A 17,853-nucleotide genomic window follows, 5' to 3' on the forward strand; every position below is an offset into this window, starting at 1 on the left:
TCTTGCAGGTATTGAATTATTTTTTCCTGCATCCTAGCTGTTTTAAAGACATCTTTTCTTTTTCACTAGCTGCAGTGGTGTCTTTCAGATCAGAAAGTCTCTTTTCACTTTCACTCAGACGGTTTTGCCAGCTTGCGATTGAAGTTTTAATTTCCTGTATATCACTTTGAACCTGTTTCATACGTTCTATTTCTTTCCTAAATTGCTTACTCAGGGGTTCCGTCATTTTTATATTCTGCTCTATTTTTTTATCAGTGTATTCTTTAGAAGCATTTAGTACTTCTTTGATTATAGCTATCACTAAATTTTTTAGTTCCGAAATTATTTCTGATCTAATTTCTTCTGTACCTTTCTGAAGTTGTTTCTTTACTGCCGACGGTATTATTTCAGAGATACCTGGTGTGTGATTTCCATTTTCCTCAGTGCTGGTGTCTTCTGCATTTGTATTGGGTGGTCTTGGGGCCTGAGACTTCATTTTGTTCCTTCTCTTTGTCATTTTGTATACCACTGTCTTCTGACCTTTGGTGTAGAGCTTAGATAGAGTTATTACCTTAGCACCAGGTCCGGATCTACGAAGTTCAGATTCCTCCAGGTGGGTGTTGTTTGGATCTGGCTGCTGTGCTCCACTTCTTTCTGCTGCAGCCGTTAGAGTTGAACACTTGGTGTCTCTCTGGCAAGATGTTCTTCTGAATCAGCTGGGTAGGTCTTGCCTCTAGCCTTTTTGCAGGGAGTTCTGCTGAAGGGTTCTGCACTGGGCCTGCACTCTGGGTCGAATGAGGATCCGCGGCCCGGGTCGTCTCACTCTCAGGGCCTGCGCTCCTGGTCTATTCAGAATCCTGTGGGCTCAGGGTTGTCTCACTTGCTGGGCCTGCGCTCTCGTCATGTCTTTTTAATGTCCTGTGTTTTGGATAGTTTCCGTAAGATCTATGACTCACTCATTATTTGCCCTGCTTTCTCTGATTTACTGCTTAATTCTTCCATTGAGTATTTCATTTTAGGGTTTCTGTTTTTTGTTTCTTTGGAAAGATGATCAAGGGCTTATTTGGTTTCTTGGTTTTGTGGGGCATCAGACTTTTTCTGTTGTTTCATCCATAACATACGACCATGTGGTGAACTTGTAGCACACTGCTGCAGCTGACTTTTATCATTGAAAGTTCTAAAAGGTTTGCCATCACTGACATATGACTGCTTTCTAAATGCCTAAAATAGTATTCTATCTCCCATCATTCCTTTAGGATGAGGAATAATGAAAGCTGTATATGGACTTTACTTTGGATAACAATGAAAATCACACCCTATGCATGATAGGGTTGAGAAGTGGAAGTTTGAGTCCTATAAGACCAGATGTTAGATTTTTTTCCTCTCATCCTCCTCATCAGGCCTTCATTGCATTGACACATCACATCAAGGGAAAAGAGTATAGGAAATTAGCTTGTAGTATGCCATCTAATCATAGTTCTGAGAGTTCTATTACTTTAAAAGGGAAGGAGACCACAGATAGTGGAGGTGACACTAATAATGTCAATTATATATACACTCAGAGAAGTACACTGCCTATTTGTTTGGAACAGGGAATTGAGTCCAGGGCCTTTGCACTTGCATCCTCTCAAGCCCCTTTTTTAAATCTTGAGACAAGGCCTTACTAAATTGCCAAGTTATCCAGGTGGGGCTCAAAACTTGTGATCCTCCTGTGCATGCGCACGTGTGTGTGTATGTGTGTGTGTGTGTGTGTGTGTATTTTGTCCCTTCCCTCTCCCCTCTCCTCCTCCATCTCAGTTCTTTCCTTTTGAGCAGCTTCTTTCTCTTTTATAATATCCTTTATACCTTTCAGATTTTACTTACTCTTTCGGTTTGTTACACTAGGGAGGCAGTACAGTGTTTACTTTTTTATCTTTGGGGGCTGAATAAAATTTCATAATACATATATACCACATTGTCTACCTGTATTATATTAGTTTGATGCAAGATCTCACTACTGGGTTCCAGAGCTGGCATGGCATGCGGTACTGGGGATTGAACTTGGGTCCTTGCCCTTGCCAGATGGGCACTTAGACTGCTGATCTATCTCCCCAGCCCCAAATTAAACTAATTTTTATAGCGTCCCTTCTCTTAATATGCTCTCTTTTCCAGACAAGAGTCTTGAGGCATGAACACTTCTTGTTTAGTGATCAAGTTACAGTCCTGCAACAAGGCTGGTAAATGAATGGGTCTCTTAAGAGACGAACTGTATATAGTATATACATTGCAATATTCAGAACAAATAAATAATCAAAGAAAACTGCAGTTCAATGATTTTGCTTTTATTTGCACAACTCTTACATGCAGTCCTGTAATGCATAACAGAACAAAACTATCACTACGTAGTACAATCAACAAAAGTTATAGTGCTTTTCTTAAGTTACTTTTTTCTGATTTTTGAGACAAAATGCCTGACACCCCTTAGCACTTCCAAAATGTTAAGGAAGAAAAAGCCTGGGCTGAGGTTATAGCTCAGCAGTGCAGTGTATGCCTGGAAGTAAAGGTTTACTTCGCTGACAATGTGTGGAGGTTTCAGTCCATCATCAGCTGGCTCCAAAGCAAGGAGGCATGGTGTAGGGATAAGTTTCAGGTGGCAGAAGACAGTAAAGCTACTTGAGCAAAAGAAGGGGAGAACAAGCCTCTTTTCTTCCCTTATAAAGCATAGAGGCTGTCTGCCCTCAGCAGGTATTTCACTCCCACCATCTGCCCTCCTCTTGCTCAGAATACTTAACAAAATGAGGACTCTGGCACCCTCCTGATTCACTTAGTTAGACTTCTAAACTTGTTGACACAATGAGCAGCATCCTAGAACTATGAAGGACTGTCCTATACAGCCCAGGATGTAGAACTTCTGAGTTACTTAGTTAAAACCTCTAGACTTCTCAGGTTGACACAATGTACCAACCATTATAGTATGGTATAAGCAAGGTATACTCTACACAAAAGACAGTAAAACTCTATAAGCAAGATGTTTTTTAAAAATATCTTTCGCGATAAAAGAAAAAATATGAGTTGTAAGTCCCAGCAGAGCACATCAATCATAAATCTGAAGTCAGTAAACAAGCAGGTTATTAAAGAAGAAATATCAGCAGTGTCATTTAGCTGTTTATAACAGGATATGTGATTTCATAGCCCGCTTGCCCTTCTCTGTGTTCCACCTTGCTCAACATAGCCTAGGCACTTTATTGTACAAAACATACTAAACTGTAATTTGTAGTTACATATTTCTTGATAAAAGTTTGTCACCTAATTTTTTGTTAGTATTACAATAGGAGCCTCATCCTTTAGGACAGTGGTGGTGAACCTATGGCACGCCTGCTACAGAGGGGTGTTTGTATTTGCCATCACAAATGCTTTGGGGTTTTTGTCCAGTATGGAACATGTCAGTGATACCAGCATTATTTAGTCCTGTAGGCCAACAGAAAGGCACTTCTTCCTTAACTCCTGAGTGGCTGATTTTGGAGCTGTTGTCTAGTGGGAGTCAATTATCATTTATTATTATTAATCTGTAGATGTTGATTCATACTTTGAAAATTTACAGCATTAGTGTCAAGTTATTTACTGTTTTCTAGGTGTGTTAAGAGACACCTAAATTAGGTATAGGGGTGTAGGAGGATTGCAAATTTGAGCACAGCCTTGGCAGTTTAATAATTGAGCAAAAGCCTATCTCAAAATAAAGGGCTGGGGAATATAATTCAGGGTGAAGACCCTTGGTTCAAGCCCCAGCAATGCAAATAAAATTCAATTAAAAAATTTAAAAAACCTTTAGACTGTGACTTGGATATTTATGGTACTTAAGTGTGCCAATTTAAGTGGAAATAGTTTGAAAGCTAGAAACACACACAGGTACCTGGAGTTGTGTCAGTAGAGTAATGACATGACAAATTCTTAAACTAGAGGAAGAGAGAACAAAAAGGGACAAGATATTGAAAGTAGAAATGAACTTTTTTTAAAATTAGTTAATATATGGTACAGGGTCTCACTATGCAGCTCAGATTTATAGTGATCCTCTTGTCTCAGCCTCCCCAGTGCTGGGCGTGCCCAGGTTTCTGGGGCCAGCATGGCATGCAGTACTGTACCAGGGATCAAACCTGGGTCTTTGTGCTTGCCAGGCAGATGCCTAGATTGCCAAGCTATCTCTCCAGCCCCAAAAGTATTTATTTTAATAAGGAGTCATTTGGAGGTGGAAAACCATATTCATGGTAACATAAAATAGAAGGAAAGAAATACCCTGCCTTCCAGTTCAATTCATCCAGTAAATATTTGAATGCCTATTATGAATAAACTGACCACAATATTTACAGTATGAAGGCACAGAACTGAATGGATCCTGAGCAGTCAGTAGTCTTGTTCTAGGTAGAACGGAAAAAAACTGTATTTGCTCCCAAATCTCTATGTAAAATAAACTTATGCTACCTCACAACTAAATTTAATTCAAATGCTATTGCTTTAATACTGACAATAACTAGAATTGACAAACCTGTGAAAAATACTCAGGTTTTGTTCACGTAGAGATTTGGAAGCAAATATAGTTCAGTCAAGTTGTATCAATGAATTGTGCTATCACAAGTTGTAAGTTCTGTCACAGAGAGGGGCATGAAATAGTACATTAATTTTTATGTGGTTTCTCATGAAATTTATTTAGGATTACAGACACTTGAATGTGAAGTTTCAATAAAAGTACATAGTTTAAGGTGTTTAGAAGGATTATATTTTTCTCAGTAAGAGCAAATATGCTAAATATGAAATTTTGGCTTTTTGACTAGGAGTATAGCTCATTGCCACACCAACTGTCTGGCAGGCGTGAGGTTCTGAGTTTGATTTCTGTGTCCCAAAGAAAGTAAAGTTGAAAGTTTGGCCTTTAAGTGATTTATATTCGGTCTTACTCTTAGTATTTTGTAAGAAAGGCATTTCTGACTCTGAGCTATGCTACATAAACCCGAGTATTTTTCACAGGCTTGTCACTTCTAGTTATTGTCAGTATTAAAGCAATAGGATTTAAATTAAATTTAGTTGTGAGGTAGCATAAGTTTATTTTACAGCAACAGCAGTTCTCATAATTCATGCTAAATCAGAATCACCTCAAAGTCCTGATGTACTGTAGAGTGTTAAACTGTACCACTCTTAGTTTTTGATGTAAATCATTGTGGGGTAGGGTTGAAAATTTCCATTTTTCAATAAGGTGATACTCATGTTAAGACTTTTATTATGAAATAATGAATAGTATTATAATACACTGCAACTTGGCTTTTAATAAATAATAAAGTCTAATATGTAAATTTATTTTTAAATTTTCATAAGCATTTAGCTTAACTCTAGATCTTCTTAGATGTGATAAAATCTTAGTATTGGAAACAGCTTGATGGTCTAAATGCCTGCCTGGCAAGTGTAAGGACATGGGTTCGATCCCTGGTACTACATGCTGTGCTGGCCCCACACCAGGCTGGCCACCAAAACCAGGCATGGTGGCACATGCCTGTAATCCCAGCTCTGGGGAGGCTGAGACAGGAGGATCACGTTGAATCTGAGCTGTGTAGCAGGACCCTATGCCAAATAAATAAATGAAAACATTTTTTAAAAAAAAATCTTAGTGTCTCCTTTATTAGATTGTATTTAGCAGTAGAACAAAGTAGAAAACATTCTAAAAGTACCTTAAAACATAATTGTAAGTACTGTTCTCTGTTCATAGCAAATTAAGTAGAGATACTTAGCCATATTTTGGTTAATGGTACGGATATATTCTGAGAAATACATTGTAGGCAGTGTCATTGTTTAAGGAACATTACTGAGATTATGCACAAATTTAGAGTATAATTTTACATAGTATAAACAGTTTCCCTATACTGTAAGTCTGCACAGTGTATTACTGTGCTGAGCAGGATAGACCATGTAATGGTATGTGTATCTAAAGAAAAAGACACACTTGGGCAGAGGAGATAGCTCAGTGGCACAAGTGCTGCCTGGTAAACACAAGGTTTCAAGTTCGATCCCCAGTACCAAGACAGACAGACAGACAGACAGACAGAAAGGAGAGAAAGAAAATAAAAGAAAGACTTATGTAGAGCACTTAGTAGAAATGCCAATCTAGAAAGGTGCTATGGCTGAATGTGGTGAGTAAATGTGAAAATGTTAACACATTTTTGCATACCACTGTAGGATTAGAAACACTATGCACAACACTGTTATATTTGTAAAGTTTTCCTTTCTTCAATAATAAATAAATCTTTGCTTACTACTGATGCTTAATGTGTATTACTAACGCTTTCCTGTTGTTAGAATACAATAGCTAAGACCCACAGTTTCAAGGAAGAGGGGTTAATTTGGTTCATGGTTTTCTAGGGTTCAAGCCCTAGATGGCTGGTTCCAAAGTGTCATGAAACAAAATGGCTTAGTGCGTGACATTTAGAAAACAGCAGGGATAAATAGCACCGGCGAGGAAGGGATAAGGACCAGATTCAGTAACCAAGGTTACACCTCCTTGACCCACCGTGACATGCCCAGAATTGTATCCCACCAGTCCCCTGCCTAGCTCCCAAGTCAGTTAAGTTGACACTAGTATGTTTAATCATCACATACTGTAATTTTATTTTTCTTTATGAACTTTAAAAAAGATTTTAATCTTTTATAGTGACACTTTAATACTTAGTTTAAAATTCTGAAAGGTATTTTTATATCTTTATCTTATTGAGTTTTTAAATTCTATTTTCTAAAGTCTCATTTTATTTTTTAAATGTAAAGGTTAGACTCATCCATTTCATTGCCTTCTACCCTCACATCTTGTCCCACTGAAAAGTCTTCAGGGGCAATACCACCCTGATCCTGTCTTCTCCTATAACAGTTCCTCCTTCTGGGATACCGCCTGAAGATCTGCCTAAAAACACTGTTTTACAGTTAACTTTTTGTTTTATAAGTAGGAATGCACTCTAAAATAATAACTAAGATGTATAGCTTACTAAATACATAAACCATAAGCGGAGCTATTTGTCCAGTATTGTGTATTATTGCATAATAGTATGTGCTGTACTTTATACTATTGGTGCCACAGTACATTTATTTATGCTAGCATCACACAAACATGAGTAATCTATTCTGCTACAAGAGGAAAATTCCTAGGCCGATAGGAATTTTTCAGCTCCCTTATAATCTTAGGAGACTGTTGACTGATAGTCAGATCCTCACTGTGCTGTCCATGACTGTATTTGAAGCTCTGATTTATTTACCTTGATATTTTTTCTTGAAGTTCAAAATCAGTACTCAGTTTTTTACAAATTAGTAACTCCCCCCAAAAAAGGACTTCTCTTGATAAGTGATTGGTTTTGTTTCCTACCTTCCTTCTCCTGCTCCCTGTCAAATAGTTCTCATTTTGCTAAATTTCAGATGTGAAACCCTAAAGATTTAATGTGGCAGGTCGACCTAAATTAGTTTCAGTAATTAAGAAAAAAAAATCTTATGTTTTTTAGCTAATGGGAATGACAACAAGAAATTTAAAGGAGATAGACCTCCCTGTTCGCCTTCTCGTGTTCTCCATCTTCGCAAAATTCCATGTGATGTCACCGAAGCGGAGGTCATATCATTAGGTCTCCCGTTTGGCAAAGTAACTAATCTTTTGATGTTGAAAGGAAAAAGCCAGGTATGTAACTTGTAAGATTGATGCAGAGTAATTACCTCCAGGGTGTTACAGCTGGTTTTTATTTTCTTGAACTTTATCTTCTAAATCTCATTGTATTATCGTAAGTTAGTTTTTAAAGTAGAAACACCAAACAAAAATAGTAGCACAGGAAATAGGATTTTTACCTGTTTTTCTCCTGATAGGATATAAATTATAACTCACATGGCAAAATAAACTTTTCCAAAACCTAAATAGAAATATATGGCATTGTCATAAGATAAAATTACAATTTAAAAGATCTAATTGTTTCTATATGGGATTCAGAAATGAGCAACCCTCTGTTCTGTAAAGTACAACAGAATTCGGCTGGATATGACAGAATGAATATTGACATTTTTTTGAGACAAGATCTCACTAAGTAGATAAATTCCTTAGATTGTTTTGATAGAAACAAGTTTCTGAAAAGCAGTTTGCTTAACATAAGGTTACCACAGGCCACTTATAAGGCTTTCAGGAGAGAGGGTTTTTGTTTTTGTTTTTTTTTTTTTTGGTATTTTAGGGAAGGATCTGCAGGGTGTTCAGGGTGTCACTGCTAGATCAGACTCTAGTGATCCTCGTGTTCATAGCCTCCCAAGAGCTGGGATTACAGGCGCACGCCACCACTCCCAGTCTCAATCTTTTTCTCAGTGTGCCCCAGGGGCAGGGCCTGCATGGCAGGCCCAGGGAATTGAACCCCCAGCCCCTGTGCCTGCTTGCAGGTGCTTTAATCCACTGAACTATTTGGCAGCCTCCGGAGAAAGTATTAGGTATGTTCAGGAAGACGACTCTTTGTGACTGGTTTCTGTTACTTTTCTATTTTTAGAAAAAAATCATGTGTTTTGGGGGGTTACCTTTTAGCATGAATAATTCCATTTTGGTTTGCTGTGGTCTAGTGCAAGGAAACTAGCCAAAACAGTGGCCTTCCCAAAAGATGTCTTGACAGTATGTATATTTTTGTTGTAAAATGAGTAAGTAGCTAGTGGGAGTTTTAACAACTAATTTTTAACAGATAGGTAAAAATGTAAGAATTTATGTTTGTAGGTTTCTTGTGATGTTTTGATACATGTACTATATGTGTTGCATAATGTTTAAATTATTTAGCTATCTTCAAACTTTTTTTTTTCTTTTTTGTGTTCTGTGTATGTATGAGAGAGAGACAGAGACAGAGTGAGTTTGAGATTTGTACCGAGGTCTTTGTACTGAGCTATATCCTCAGCCCATTTTTTGAGACAAGATCTCACTAAATAGATAAATTCCTTAGGCTAGTGTTGAATTGTCATCCTTCTGATTCATCCTCCTAGAGTACTAGGATTACAGGCTTGTGCTACCATGGTCAGCTATTTATCGTTCATTTTTGTTGAAATCCTTCTAGCTTTTTGAAATATACAGTGCATTATTATCTGTAGTCATTCTACTGAATGGTGGCACCCCAGAGCTCTGTACCCTTACTTGTAACTTGGTACCCATTCATTGATCATTGTTTCACCATTCTTTCCTCTCTACTCTTCCCAGGCTCTGGTAACCACCATTCTACTGCACTTCTGTGCGGTCCACTGTTTTAGATATAATATATGGCTTTCCATGCCTACCATATTTCACATGAAATGACCTCAGTTTTCATCCATATTGTCTAAGAGATAAATTTTTTTGTTATTCTTGTTTTGAAATAGAATCTCTGTGCTCTTCAGGTTGGTTTTGAATTCAATATGTAATCCAGGCTAGCCTCAGCCTCCCAAACTCTGAGAATATACTACACTACTACACCCAAAGATTTAATTCTTCCTCAGGGTTGATATTTGTGTACCATTGTGTATATGTGCCACATTTTCTTTATTGACTCATCAGTTGATAAACACTTAGATTAGCTGTTTCATGGCTGTTGTGAGCAATGTTGTAATTAACACGGAGATACATCTCCAGCATAACTGATTTTATTCTTAACAATTTATCAAGGAGTTAGCAGAAATAAGCTCTGTCCTCATATAATATATATATATATATATATCCTGAAGCCAGTTTTGTTCTTTTAAGATAATCGGATGTTATTTATTATGCACTGATTCATTGACATGTGGCTTGATCCACCATTGTGGGCTAACACAGCTACTTCATGGAATATTGTAGTTCCACCACAGCATTTAATTGGTTCATTCATGATATCTGGTTGATATAGTCATGTATCACAGCATTTTTCAAGTTAATGTCCCTTTACTGATTTCTATTTTTATTTATGTATTTGTTATAGGGTCTCACTATGTAGCTCAGACTCCTAGTGGTCCTCTGGTTTTCAGCCTCCCCAGTGCTGGGATTACAGGGGTGTACCACCATGCTGGGTGTCAGAGGCTGGCTCAGTGTGCCTGAGGGCGGGGCCTGCACAGCAGGTGGTACTGGAGATCGAATCCTGGTCCCTGTGCTTGCCTAAGCAGGCACTTAGTCCGCTGAGCTATCTTGCCGGCCCTTCCTTTACTGAATTGCATTTGGAAATATGTAACAATTAACTTTAAACAAGGAGATGGTTTTATAGATATTTGCCATTTCCTATGTTTAATAAAATTTGTTAATGTATTTTATAAGTAAATTTTAATGTTTTATACTTAGTGTGATTTCTATATTCTTGCTAATGAACTATTTTGCAATTTATTTAATTTTATTTATTTTCTTACTTATTTTTGGTATCAGGACTCAAACTCAGGACCTTTGGTTGCCAGGCAGGTGCTGTGCTGTGCTGCTGACATATATCACTGGCTCAATATTTTGTAATGATTAAACAGGAGTATGTAATTAGAAATGTGTTAATTTTGACCATGGGCTATTCCTATTTCATTTTGTCTTTTTGAAACAGGGTCTTGATAGGTAGTTCAGGCTAGCCTTGAGCTTACTTTGTAGCCCAGGCTGGTCTTGCACTCTCAGTGATCCTCCTGCCTCAGCCTCCCAAGTGCTGGGATTATAGTTGTGTGCCATCACACCTGGCTTATTCCTGCATTTTAAATTTGAGATATTCTTACAGGCAATTCTGAGTACTTAAAATGGTTAGTATATATCTATATGTTATCTTCCTCATCAGGCATTAAAATAGGCAGAATACCTGTAGTTTAAAGCTCTGTAAGTATCTTTTTCTTGTTATGAAAGTCACAGAAGTCCTTATAGCTAGTGTATTAAATAACACATAACATAATATTGAATAAGTAATAAATATCAAGGATATTCTTTCATCTCAGCTTTTCCTATGTGGTAAAGTGGTGCTGTCGATTTCTTTCACAGTTTTTTTTTGGGGGGGAGGATTGAGGAATAGGGCATATTTAAAATTGAGTGAGCCTTTGATACATTAAAATACTACTGTCAATGCACGTGTGATTTCCTATCGTTTTATACTAGAATTTTTATATCATTTTAAAGAATCCTCAATTCTTACTTTGGGAAATCTTTTAAAACTTAAAAATATTTTATATGTCCATTGAAAAATATTTTAAAATGTAGAATTAAAGGAAAGGGTGGTATTTCCCAAGTCCCTCTTTTCTAGTAATAGCTTCATGTGATGCCATATGTAGACATATGTGTGACATAAATTTATAGGCACAGCATTTATATGTGTAACATAGTATATGCAGAGGATGACCAGTAGGTACAGTGCATATTTAGATTTTTAAAAAACTAATTACAGTAAAAGACATCTCCATGAATGATGGGATTAGTCTGTTCAAAGCAAAGGGAAGTAACCTAGAGGGGGATTAATAGCAATGTGTTTTTCACTGTAGTAAATTTTTAAATTTAAATATTTATCATTATTCCTTGAACAAATGTTTATAGGAGTTTCCGTCAATCACTGCAGCTGACACCATCCTAATTCTGGCTCTTCCCCAAAGTGACCAGAAAAGGTAAATGTTTAGAATCATTTCAGGACTAGGAGGCAGCCGTAACAGTGCAACTAAAGACACTCATAAAGAGCACTCTCAGAACTACTTCAGAAGGAAACAGGAATGAAGAGAAAAAAGAATGTAATGGAAGCATGGGGGAATATTTTGATGGGAATTAATGGCGGTGTGTCTTTTGTATTCTTTATTCAGGGAAGGGTCTACAGGGTATTCAGGGTCTCACTACTAGATTGGACTTGTAGTGATTCACCTGTTTACAGCTTCCCAAGAGCTGGGATTACAGGCGTGCACCACCACATCCAGTCTAGTGGTGTTTCTTTTAAGTGTAATAATTTTTAAAATTTGAATGTTCTATGTGTTTTTTATTACTCATAAGACGAGAAAAGCACTTTACATACTTATGGTAACTTTTGTTCCAAACTTTTGTTGCAGACATAGATGTTGATTGGACACATTTGAAAAGTAAATTAAGCTAAATATCCTAGTCCAGTGTCATGGCCCACACCTTTGATCCCAGCACTATGGAAAGCTAAGGCATGAGGATCACAAGTTCAAGGCCAGTCAGGGCAGCTCAGTGTGAAGAGCCACTGTCAGTCCTCAGTACCAAACATAAATAAACAACAAAATGTGTTCATGATCACTTGAAATAGGTTCTTTCAGAGGCTGCAATAGTGCTTTCTTGCAAAGACCCTGGCAGACCACCTAACAGGAATTCCACTTACACATTATGTCAGAGCTGCAAGGAGATGAAAAAAATCATCTTTAGGAAGAGTTCTATGTTCTCAATCCAGAAAATGTGACTCAGAAGTGATAATGACCAGATCATAGTTAGGTACAAGTTTCATTCAGGTTCTCTTTCACCATATCATGAGGATTCTCATTATTTGCTGTCAGGTTGTGGATGTTGGTTTTTAGGTGACAAAGCATAAAATAACTCTTAAAATTAAAAATAAATTTTCTCTTTATAACTACAGTAGTAAAGTATAGGAAATCACTATGGTTCTTCCCTGTTTAAGCATGTGGTTAGGCTGAGCGCAATGATTTGTGCTTGTAATCCCAGCTACCCATGAGGCTGAGGCACGAGGATCAAGAGCTCAACACCAATTTAGGCAACTTGAGTGAGACCCTGTCTCAAAGCATCAGGGGATGCAGCTCCATGGTAGTATTTGCCTGACATACTCCATGGTGCTGGTTTTGATTTTTCTTCTGTTTGTTAGATCATTGTTTTTTCAGCCATCTTTTGTTTTTGTTTTGGACAGGGTGTCACTATGTAGTTCCAGATTGCCTTGAGCTCACTATGTAGCCCTTGCTGGCCTCAAACTTTGGCAGTCCTCCTGGCTCAGCCTCCTGATGCTGAGGTTACAGGCATGTGCCATCACACCTGGCCTCGGCTTCTTTTTTCCCCCTTCTTCCTCCCTCCTTTCTTCTCTTTCCCTTTCTTCTTTCTTCTCTTCTCCCCTAAAGAGGCTTCTTTGATTCTACCAATACTCCATGGCATTTTACTTTTTTTTTTTTTTTGGCATTTTACTATTATGTGGTAGCCCTTTAGTACAAGATTTCTAAGAATTTTAACAAAAACTATCCAATCCCAACCCTTGAAAGCGTTCATTGTAATGATGAAACACACACACATACACAATTTACTTTTGGCTTTTTAATTGACATCTTCCTCCCTCCTGGTGCTGTGCTGGCATTGCAGTTGCAGCCCAGGGCGTCGCTCATGCTAGGCAGACACTCTACCACCGAGCTATTCTGACACCCCTGCCATTTTAAGTTAGTTTTTCTAAGTAGTATCTATAACATACTTCGAAGCAAAAGGTTTTTCTTTTTTTTTTTTAATTTATTTATTTATTTGTGTGTGTGAGTGTGTGTGTGTGTGTGTGTGTGTGTGTGGCCTGCTCAGCCCACCAGGGGGCAGGGCTGGCTGGCATGTGGTGCTGGGGGATTGAACAGTGGTCCCTGTGCTTTGCTAAGCTTGTTCTAAGTAGGTGCTTTAGACCACTGAGCCATCTCACCAGCCCCAAAAGGTTTTTCATTTCTGTTGAGAATTCATAAATTTTGAGCAAGTTATGGTGACAAAATAATTCTTAACTGTCTTGCAAAAAAGTACTCACTTTACTTTCTTGTATTTGTTGCAGGCTTTCTTAGAAATGGCTTCTGAAGAAGCTGCTGTTACTATGGTAAATTATTACACTCCCGTTACTCCTCATCTTCGAAGCCAGCCTGTTTATATTCAATATTCCAATCACAGAGAACTTAAGACTGACAATCTGCCTAATCAAGCTGTAAGTATTAAAGGCATCTTTATAAATAGGCATAAGAATACATGTTATCATAAATTAAAAGTAATTTTCTACACATTAGGAAGAACTATGTTCTTTTCTTCGTTTTAGGATACATATTACTCAGGATTGTGTACATAATTTATCCTAAGGCTTAAAGAGTAAAGGCAATGAATGCCAGTTAGAAATATTTGAAGTTATAATATTAGAAATGATCGATATTTTTATTTTCCTTTGAAACTATTTCTACAACTAATAAAATATATTAACGCTGGGTGTGAAATGCATGCCTGTAATTCTAGCACTCTGGGAGGCTGAGGTAGGAGGATTGCAGCTTCAAGCTCAGCCTGGACGATTTAGTGACTTAGCAAGATCCTGGCTCAGAATGAGAAACTTTAAAAATGGGGAGGAGGGACTGGGCAGTGTGGCTCAGTGGAAAGGCCCTAGGTTCAATCCCCAATACCAGGAAAACAGAAAAATAAAATATCTTGATGTTTTTAAGCTGCTTCTTAATGGCATGAACATGTTTTTTAACATAGAGTCACTTTATAAGTGCAGTATTTAATGACTATATATTCCCGTCTAAAGGAGAGTCCTGGTTTATCTGTTTTCCTTTTGATGGACATTAAAGTTTGTTTCCTGTTTTTTGCTTTTACAGATAGTACTACAATGACATATTTAGTAGGTTTGCAGCATTATTGGATACATTTTTGGAAATGAAATTGCTAGGACAAAGTATGTGCTTTTATGATTTAAATGAACTATATATATTTCATCTAATGTTTGTGTATTTTAGTTGCTTTTTTTTTGAGGCAGGGTCTCACTGAGTAGCCCATGTTGACCTTAAACTCTGTTATTGTTCTACCTCCGCCTGAGTGGGACTGCAGTCGTGTGCCACCACACCCAGTTGGTTGCTTTTATTTTGGTGTTTAAATGTTTGTCATCACATTGCAGTGTATGCATATTCATGTGCATGGCAGCATGATTCATAATGGCTGGAGTTTGGAAGTATCTCATATGACCATTACCAGATGAATGGATAAGGAAAATTTATATACATCAGAGTACTACTGTACCATAAAGAAAGACAAACTTGTGCCATTTGTAGGAAAATGGATGTACCTTCAGATCATAATTAAAATAAATCAGTGTAAATATCTCATGATTCTTCTTATAGAAGAAACCCCAAGTACAAAGAAAGAGAAAAATAAAAGATAATAGAAAGTAGAAAGATCTTTCCCAAATGGGAAGGAGAATTAAGAGATGGAGAGGGATGAAAACAGGGATTAAGATTGTTATGTACATATACCAGCTCCACACAAGGAATGCAAACCTTAGGTACTACAGTCATTAAAACAAAAAGTTTGTTGAGTCTTTTCTCCAACACAGTATGTAATTTTTCTAAAATAATTATTTATTATCCACTCATTTGAAATTTGTCATTTTAGTTTTCCATCCACATGTAGTGCACGTTTATAGTAGACACAGGCATAGGCACACACACCCATCAGACATGTCTAACATGTTGTTTGTGTGGCTTAGTCTGCCTTTGGGTATACTGCTCAAATGTTGTGTATACCATGTCTAACCCAAACTAGTTTTTGTATTATATTCTGCTCCATTCCTGCTTTAGTACATACTATAACAAATATATTCTAGGGCAAAGTACTGTCTCTGTGGGGATTAGCCAATATTTCTTGTTTGTTTCTCCAGATATATTTCAGAATTATTTTGGTAATACTTCTTCTCTAAAAGACACATTTGGAATAACGTAGATTTTACACATTTATTTGGGAATAATTAACATATTGCTGTTCTCTGATCCTTTGAGGGCACATTACATATATATTTTTAATCTTTCAGTATTTTTAAACTTTCCTTCATTTATGTCTTTCAGTTTTCTTGTTAGTGTATTCCTAAGTATGTCAGCACAAATCTTGAAGAAAAGAAAATAATTTAATAAAACTCTTAAAGATTGGATTATTTCAAAGGAAAACAGTGAGAAATCCCAGTTGCTTGGCAACTAGAGGCACCCATGTGACCTAGTTTATTCTTAGATAGTCCAATACCATTTCCATTGCATTACTTCTATGCTATTTTGTTCATTTATGTTTGATTAAATGCTTTATATAAAGTCCTATACCAAACATGAATAAAAATTGATGGTGCCTTTCTCCATATGTAAAAAGTAATATTTTTCTTTTTATCTGGGAAGCCACAGAAAACTAATAGATGAGTTTCTTTTCATCTCTGAATAGCAGGATATCCCAGCACATAATGCCTGCCTGCCTTTCTTTTTTTTTCTTTTCTCTTTTCTTTTCTTTTCTTTTCTTTTCTTTTCTTTTCTTTTCTTTTCTTTTCTTTTCTTTTCTTTTCTTTTCTTTTTCTCTCCCTCCCTCCCTCCCTCCCTCCCTCCTTTTTTTCCTCTTCCTCTTTTCCTCCTTTTCTTCATCCTCTTCCTCTTCCTCCTCTTCCTCCTCCTCTTCCTTCTCACCCTCCTTTTCTTGTCTTTTTGAGGCAGGGTTTTGTTCTACATGCAGTTTAGGCTGGCTTGAACTCACTTTATACCCCAGGCTGGTCCCAAACCCATCCTCCTGCCTCAGCCTCCTGAGTGCTGGGATTACAGGTATGTGCCATCATACCTGGCTCATAACTTCTTTCTAAATCATGGGCATACTTGCAGAGACACAGGTAAATACCAAATAATTCTCTGTCTCTTTCTGCCCCCTCAACCCAGCCTCACTGGGGGTTCATTCTGAGCTACACACCCATCCCTTTATGCTTCTTACTTTGATATAGGATCTCACTTAAGTGGTCTAGATTGGCCTTGATCCTCCTGCCTCAGCCTCCCAGAGTTCTGGGATGACAGGCCTGAGCCAAACCCCCAGCCTGTCTCCTTTATTTAAACTAAAATCATAATCACAAAACTTAGATAATGTTCTGAAGTTCAGTGTTTGAAAAATTATTATATTAATGATAGTTACTGTGCATGTATGGTTTTCATGAACTTGTGAGCCGAAGTTTATAAATTTGCAAAGAGGTGGGAAGGTTTGCCCTTAAAAACGTTCCCTAAAAAATTAGACTGATCAGTTGTTCAAGGTGTGTACATTTACTGTGTTGTTTTTCCATCTTGACATTAGAAATGTCTTAATATCCTGAAATACTTAAATTTTACATGAAGTATATCTCCTTTTCCTGATTTAAAATTTTTGTTACTGTTGAAAATTGTAGGGCCAGGGGAGATTGCTCAGTAGAATAAGTGCTTGCCTGGCAAGCACAGGATCTTGAGTTCAATCCCTGGTACCACAAAAAAGACAAAAAGAAAAGAAGATTATAGACAATTTGTTTTCTAGAATATCTTTCAATTTCAATTTGTCTCACATTCCGTCATGATTCATTTCAGAGTATGTGTCTTTGACCACTTATATAATGAAAGTGGTTATATAGACTTCTTGTTGCATAGTAGAATTTCAGTTTGCTCCATTACTGATGATGTACTTTTTGTTCACTTGATGAGGCTGGTGTTTGCCAAGTTTCTATATTGTAAAGTCAGTAGATTTTCCTTAAGTATCCATGGTTGACTGTGGTTCCAGAACCCTTTCCCCATACCAAAATCCAAGGATGCTCAAGACAGTTACATAAATCATGTAATACTTGTCATGTCTATACATCCTCTCATATACGTTACAAGTTTCTATGTGATTCATTCCAGAGTATGTGTCTTTGACCATTTATATAACAGAAGTGGTTATATAGGTAGCCTGGTTGTTTGCATAATGGAATTTTAGTTCTATAACCTCTGGATTACTTACAATACCTAATATAATGAGAATGCTATGTAGATAGTTGTTATACTGGATTATTCAGGAACTAATGACTGATAAAAAGTTTGTTACATTTTCACTTTAGATGTAGTATTTTTTCCCCCTGAATAGCTTCAATCCATGGTTGAATGCAGGACCTACAGATATAGAGACCCAACTATAATTAACAGAGAGGAATAGGGCTGGAGCAAAGCTCAGTGATAGTGGGG

At 37.2% G+C, this 17,853-nt stretch overlaps 1 protein-coding gene across 7 annotated transcripts in view; it reads left to right on the top strand.

Moving 5' to 3' along the window:
* Positions 1–17,853, top strand: part of Ptbp3 (polypyrimidine tract binding protein 3) — a 110,316-nt gene that overhangs the window by 51,498 nt on the left and 40,965 nt on the right. For 5 of the 7 annotated variants that reach the window (XM_023707539.1, XM_023707535.1, XM_004647260.2 and 2 more), the window contains 2 exons: positions 7,479–7,648; positions 13,677–13,823. In XM_023707539.1, coding sequence (XP_023563307.1) covers positions 7,479–7,648; positions 13,677–13,823 — 317 coding nt within the window. The remainder of the gene's footprint in view (positions 1–7,478; positions 7,649–13,676; positions 13,824–17,853) is intronic. The other 2 variants (XM_023707537.1, XM_023707538.1) reach the window with 1 other exon arrangement.

Source organism: Octodon degus, unplaced genomic scaffold (genome assembly GCF_000260255.1).
Source record: "Octodon degus isolate 3935 unplaced genomic scaffold, OctDeg1.0 scaffold00297, whole genome shotgun sequence".
In the NCBI taxonomy this organism is placed as follows: Eukaryota; Metazoa; Chordata; class Mammalia; order Rodentia; family Octodontidae; genus Octodon; species Octodon degus.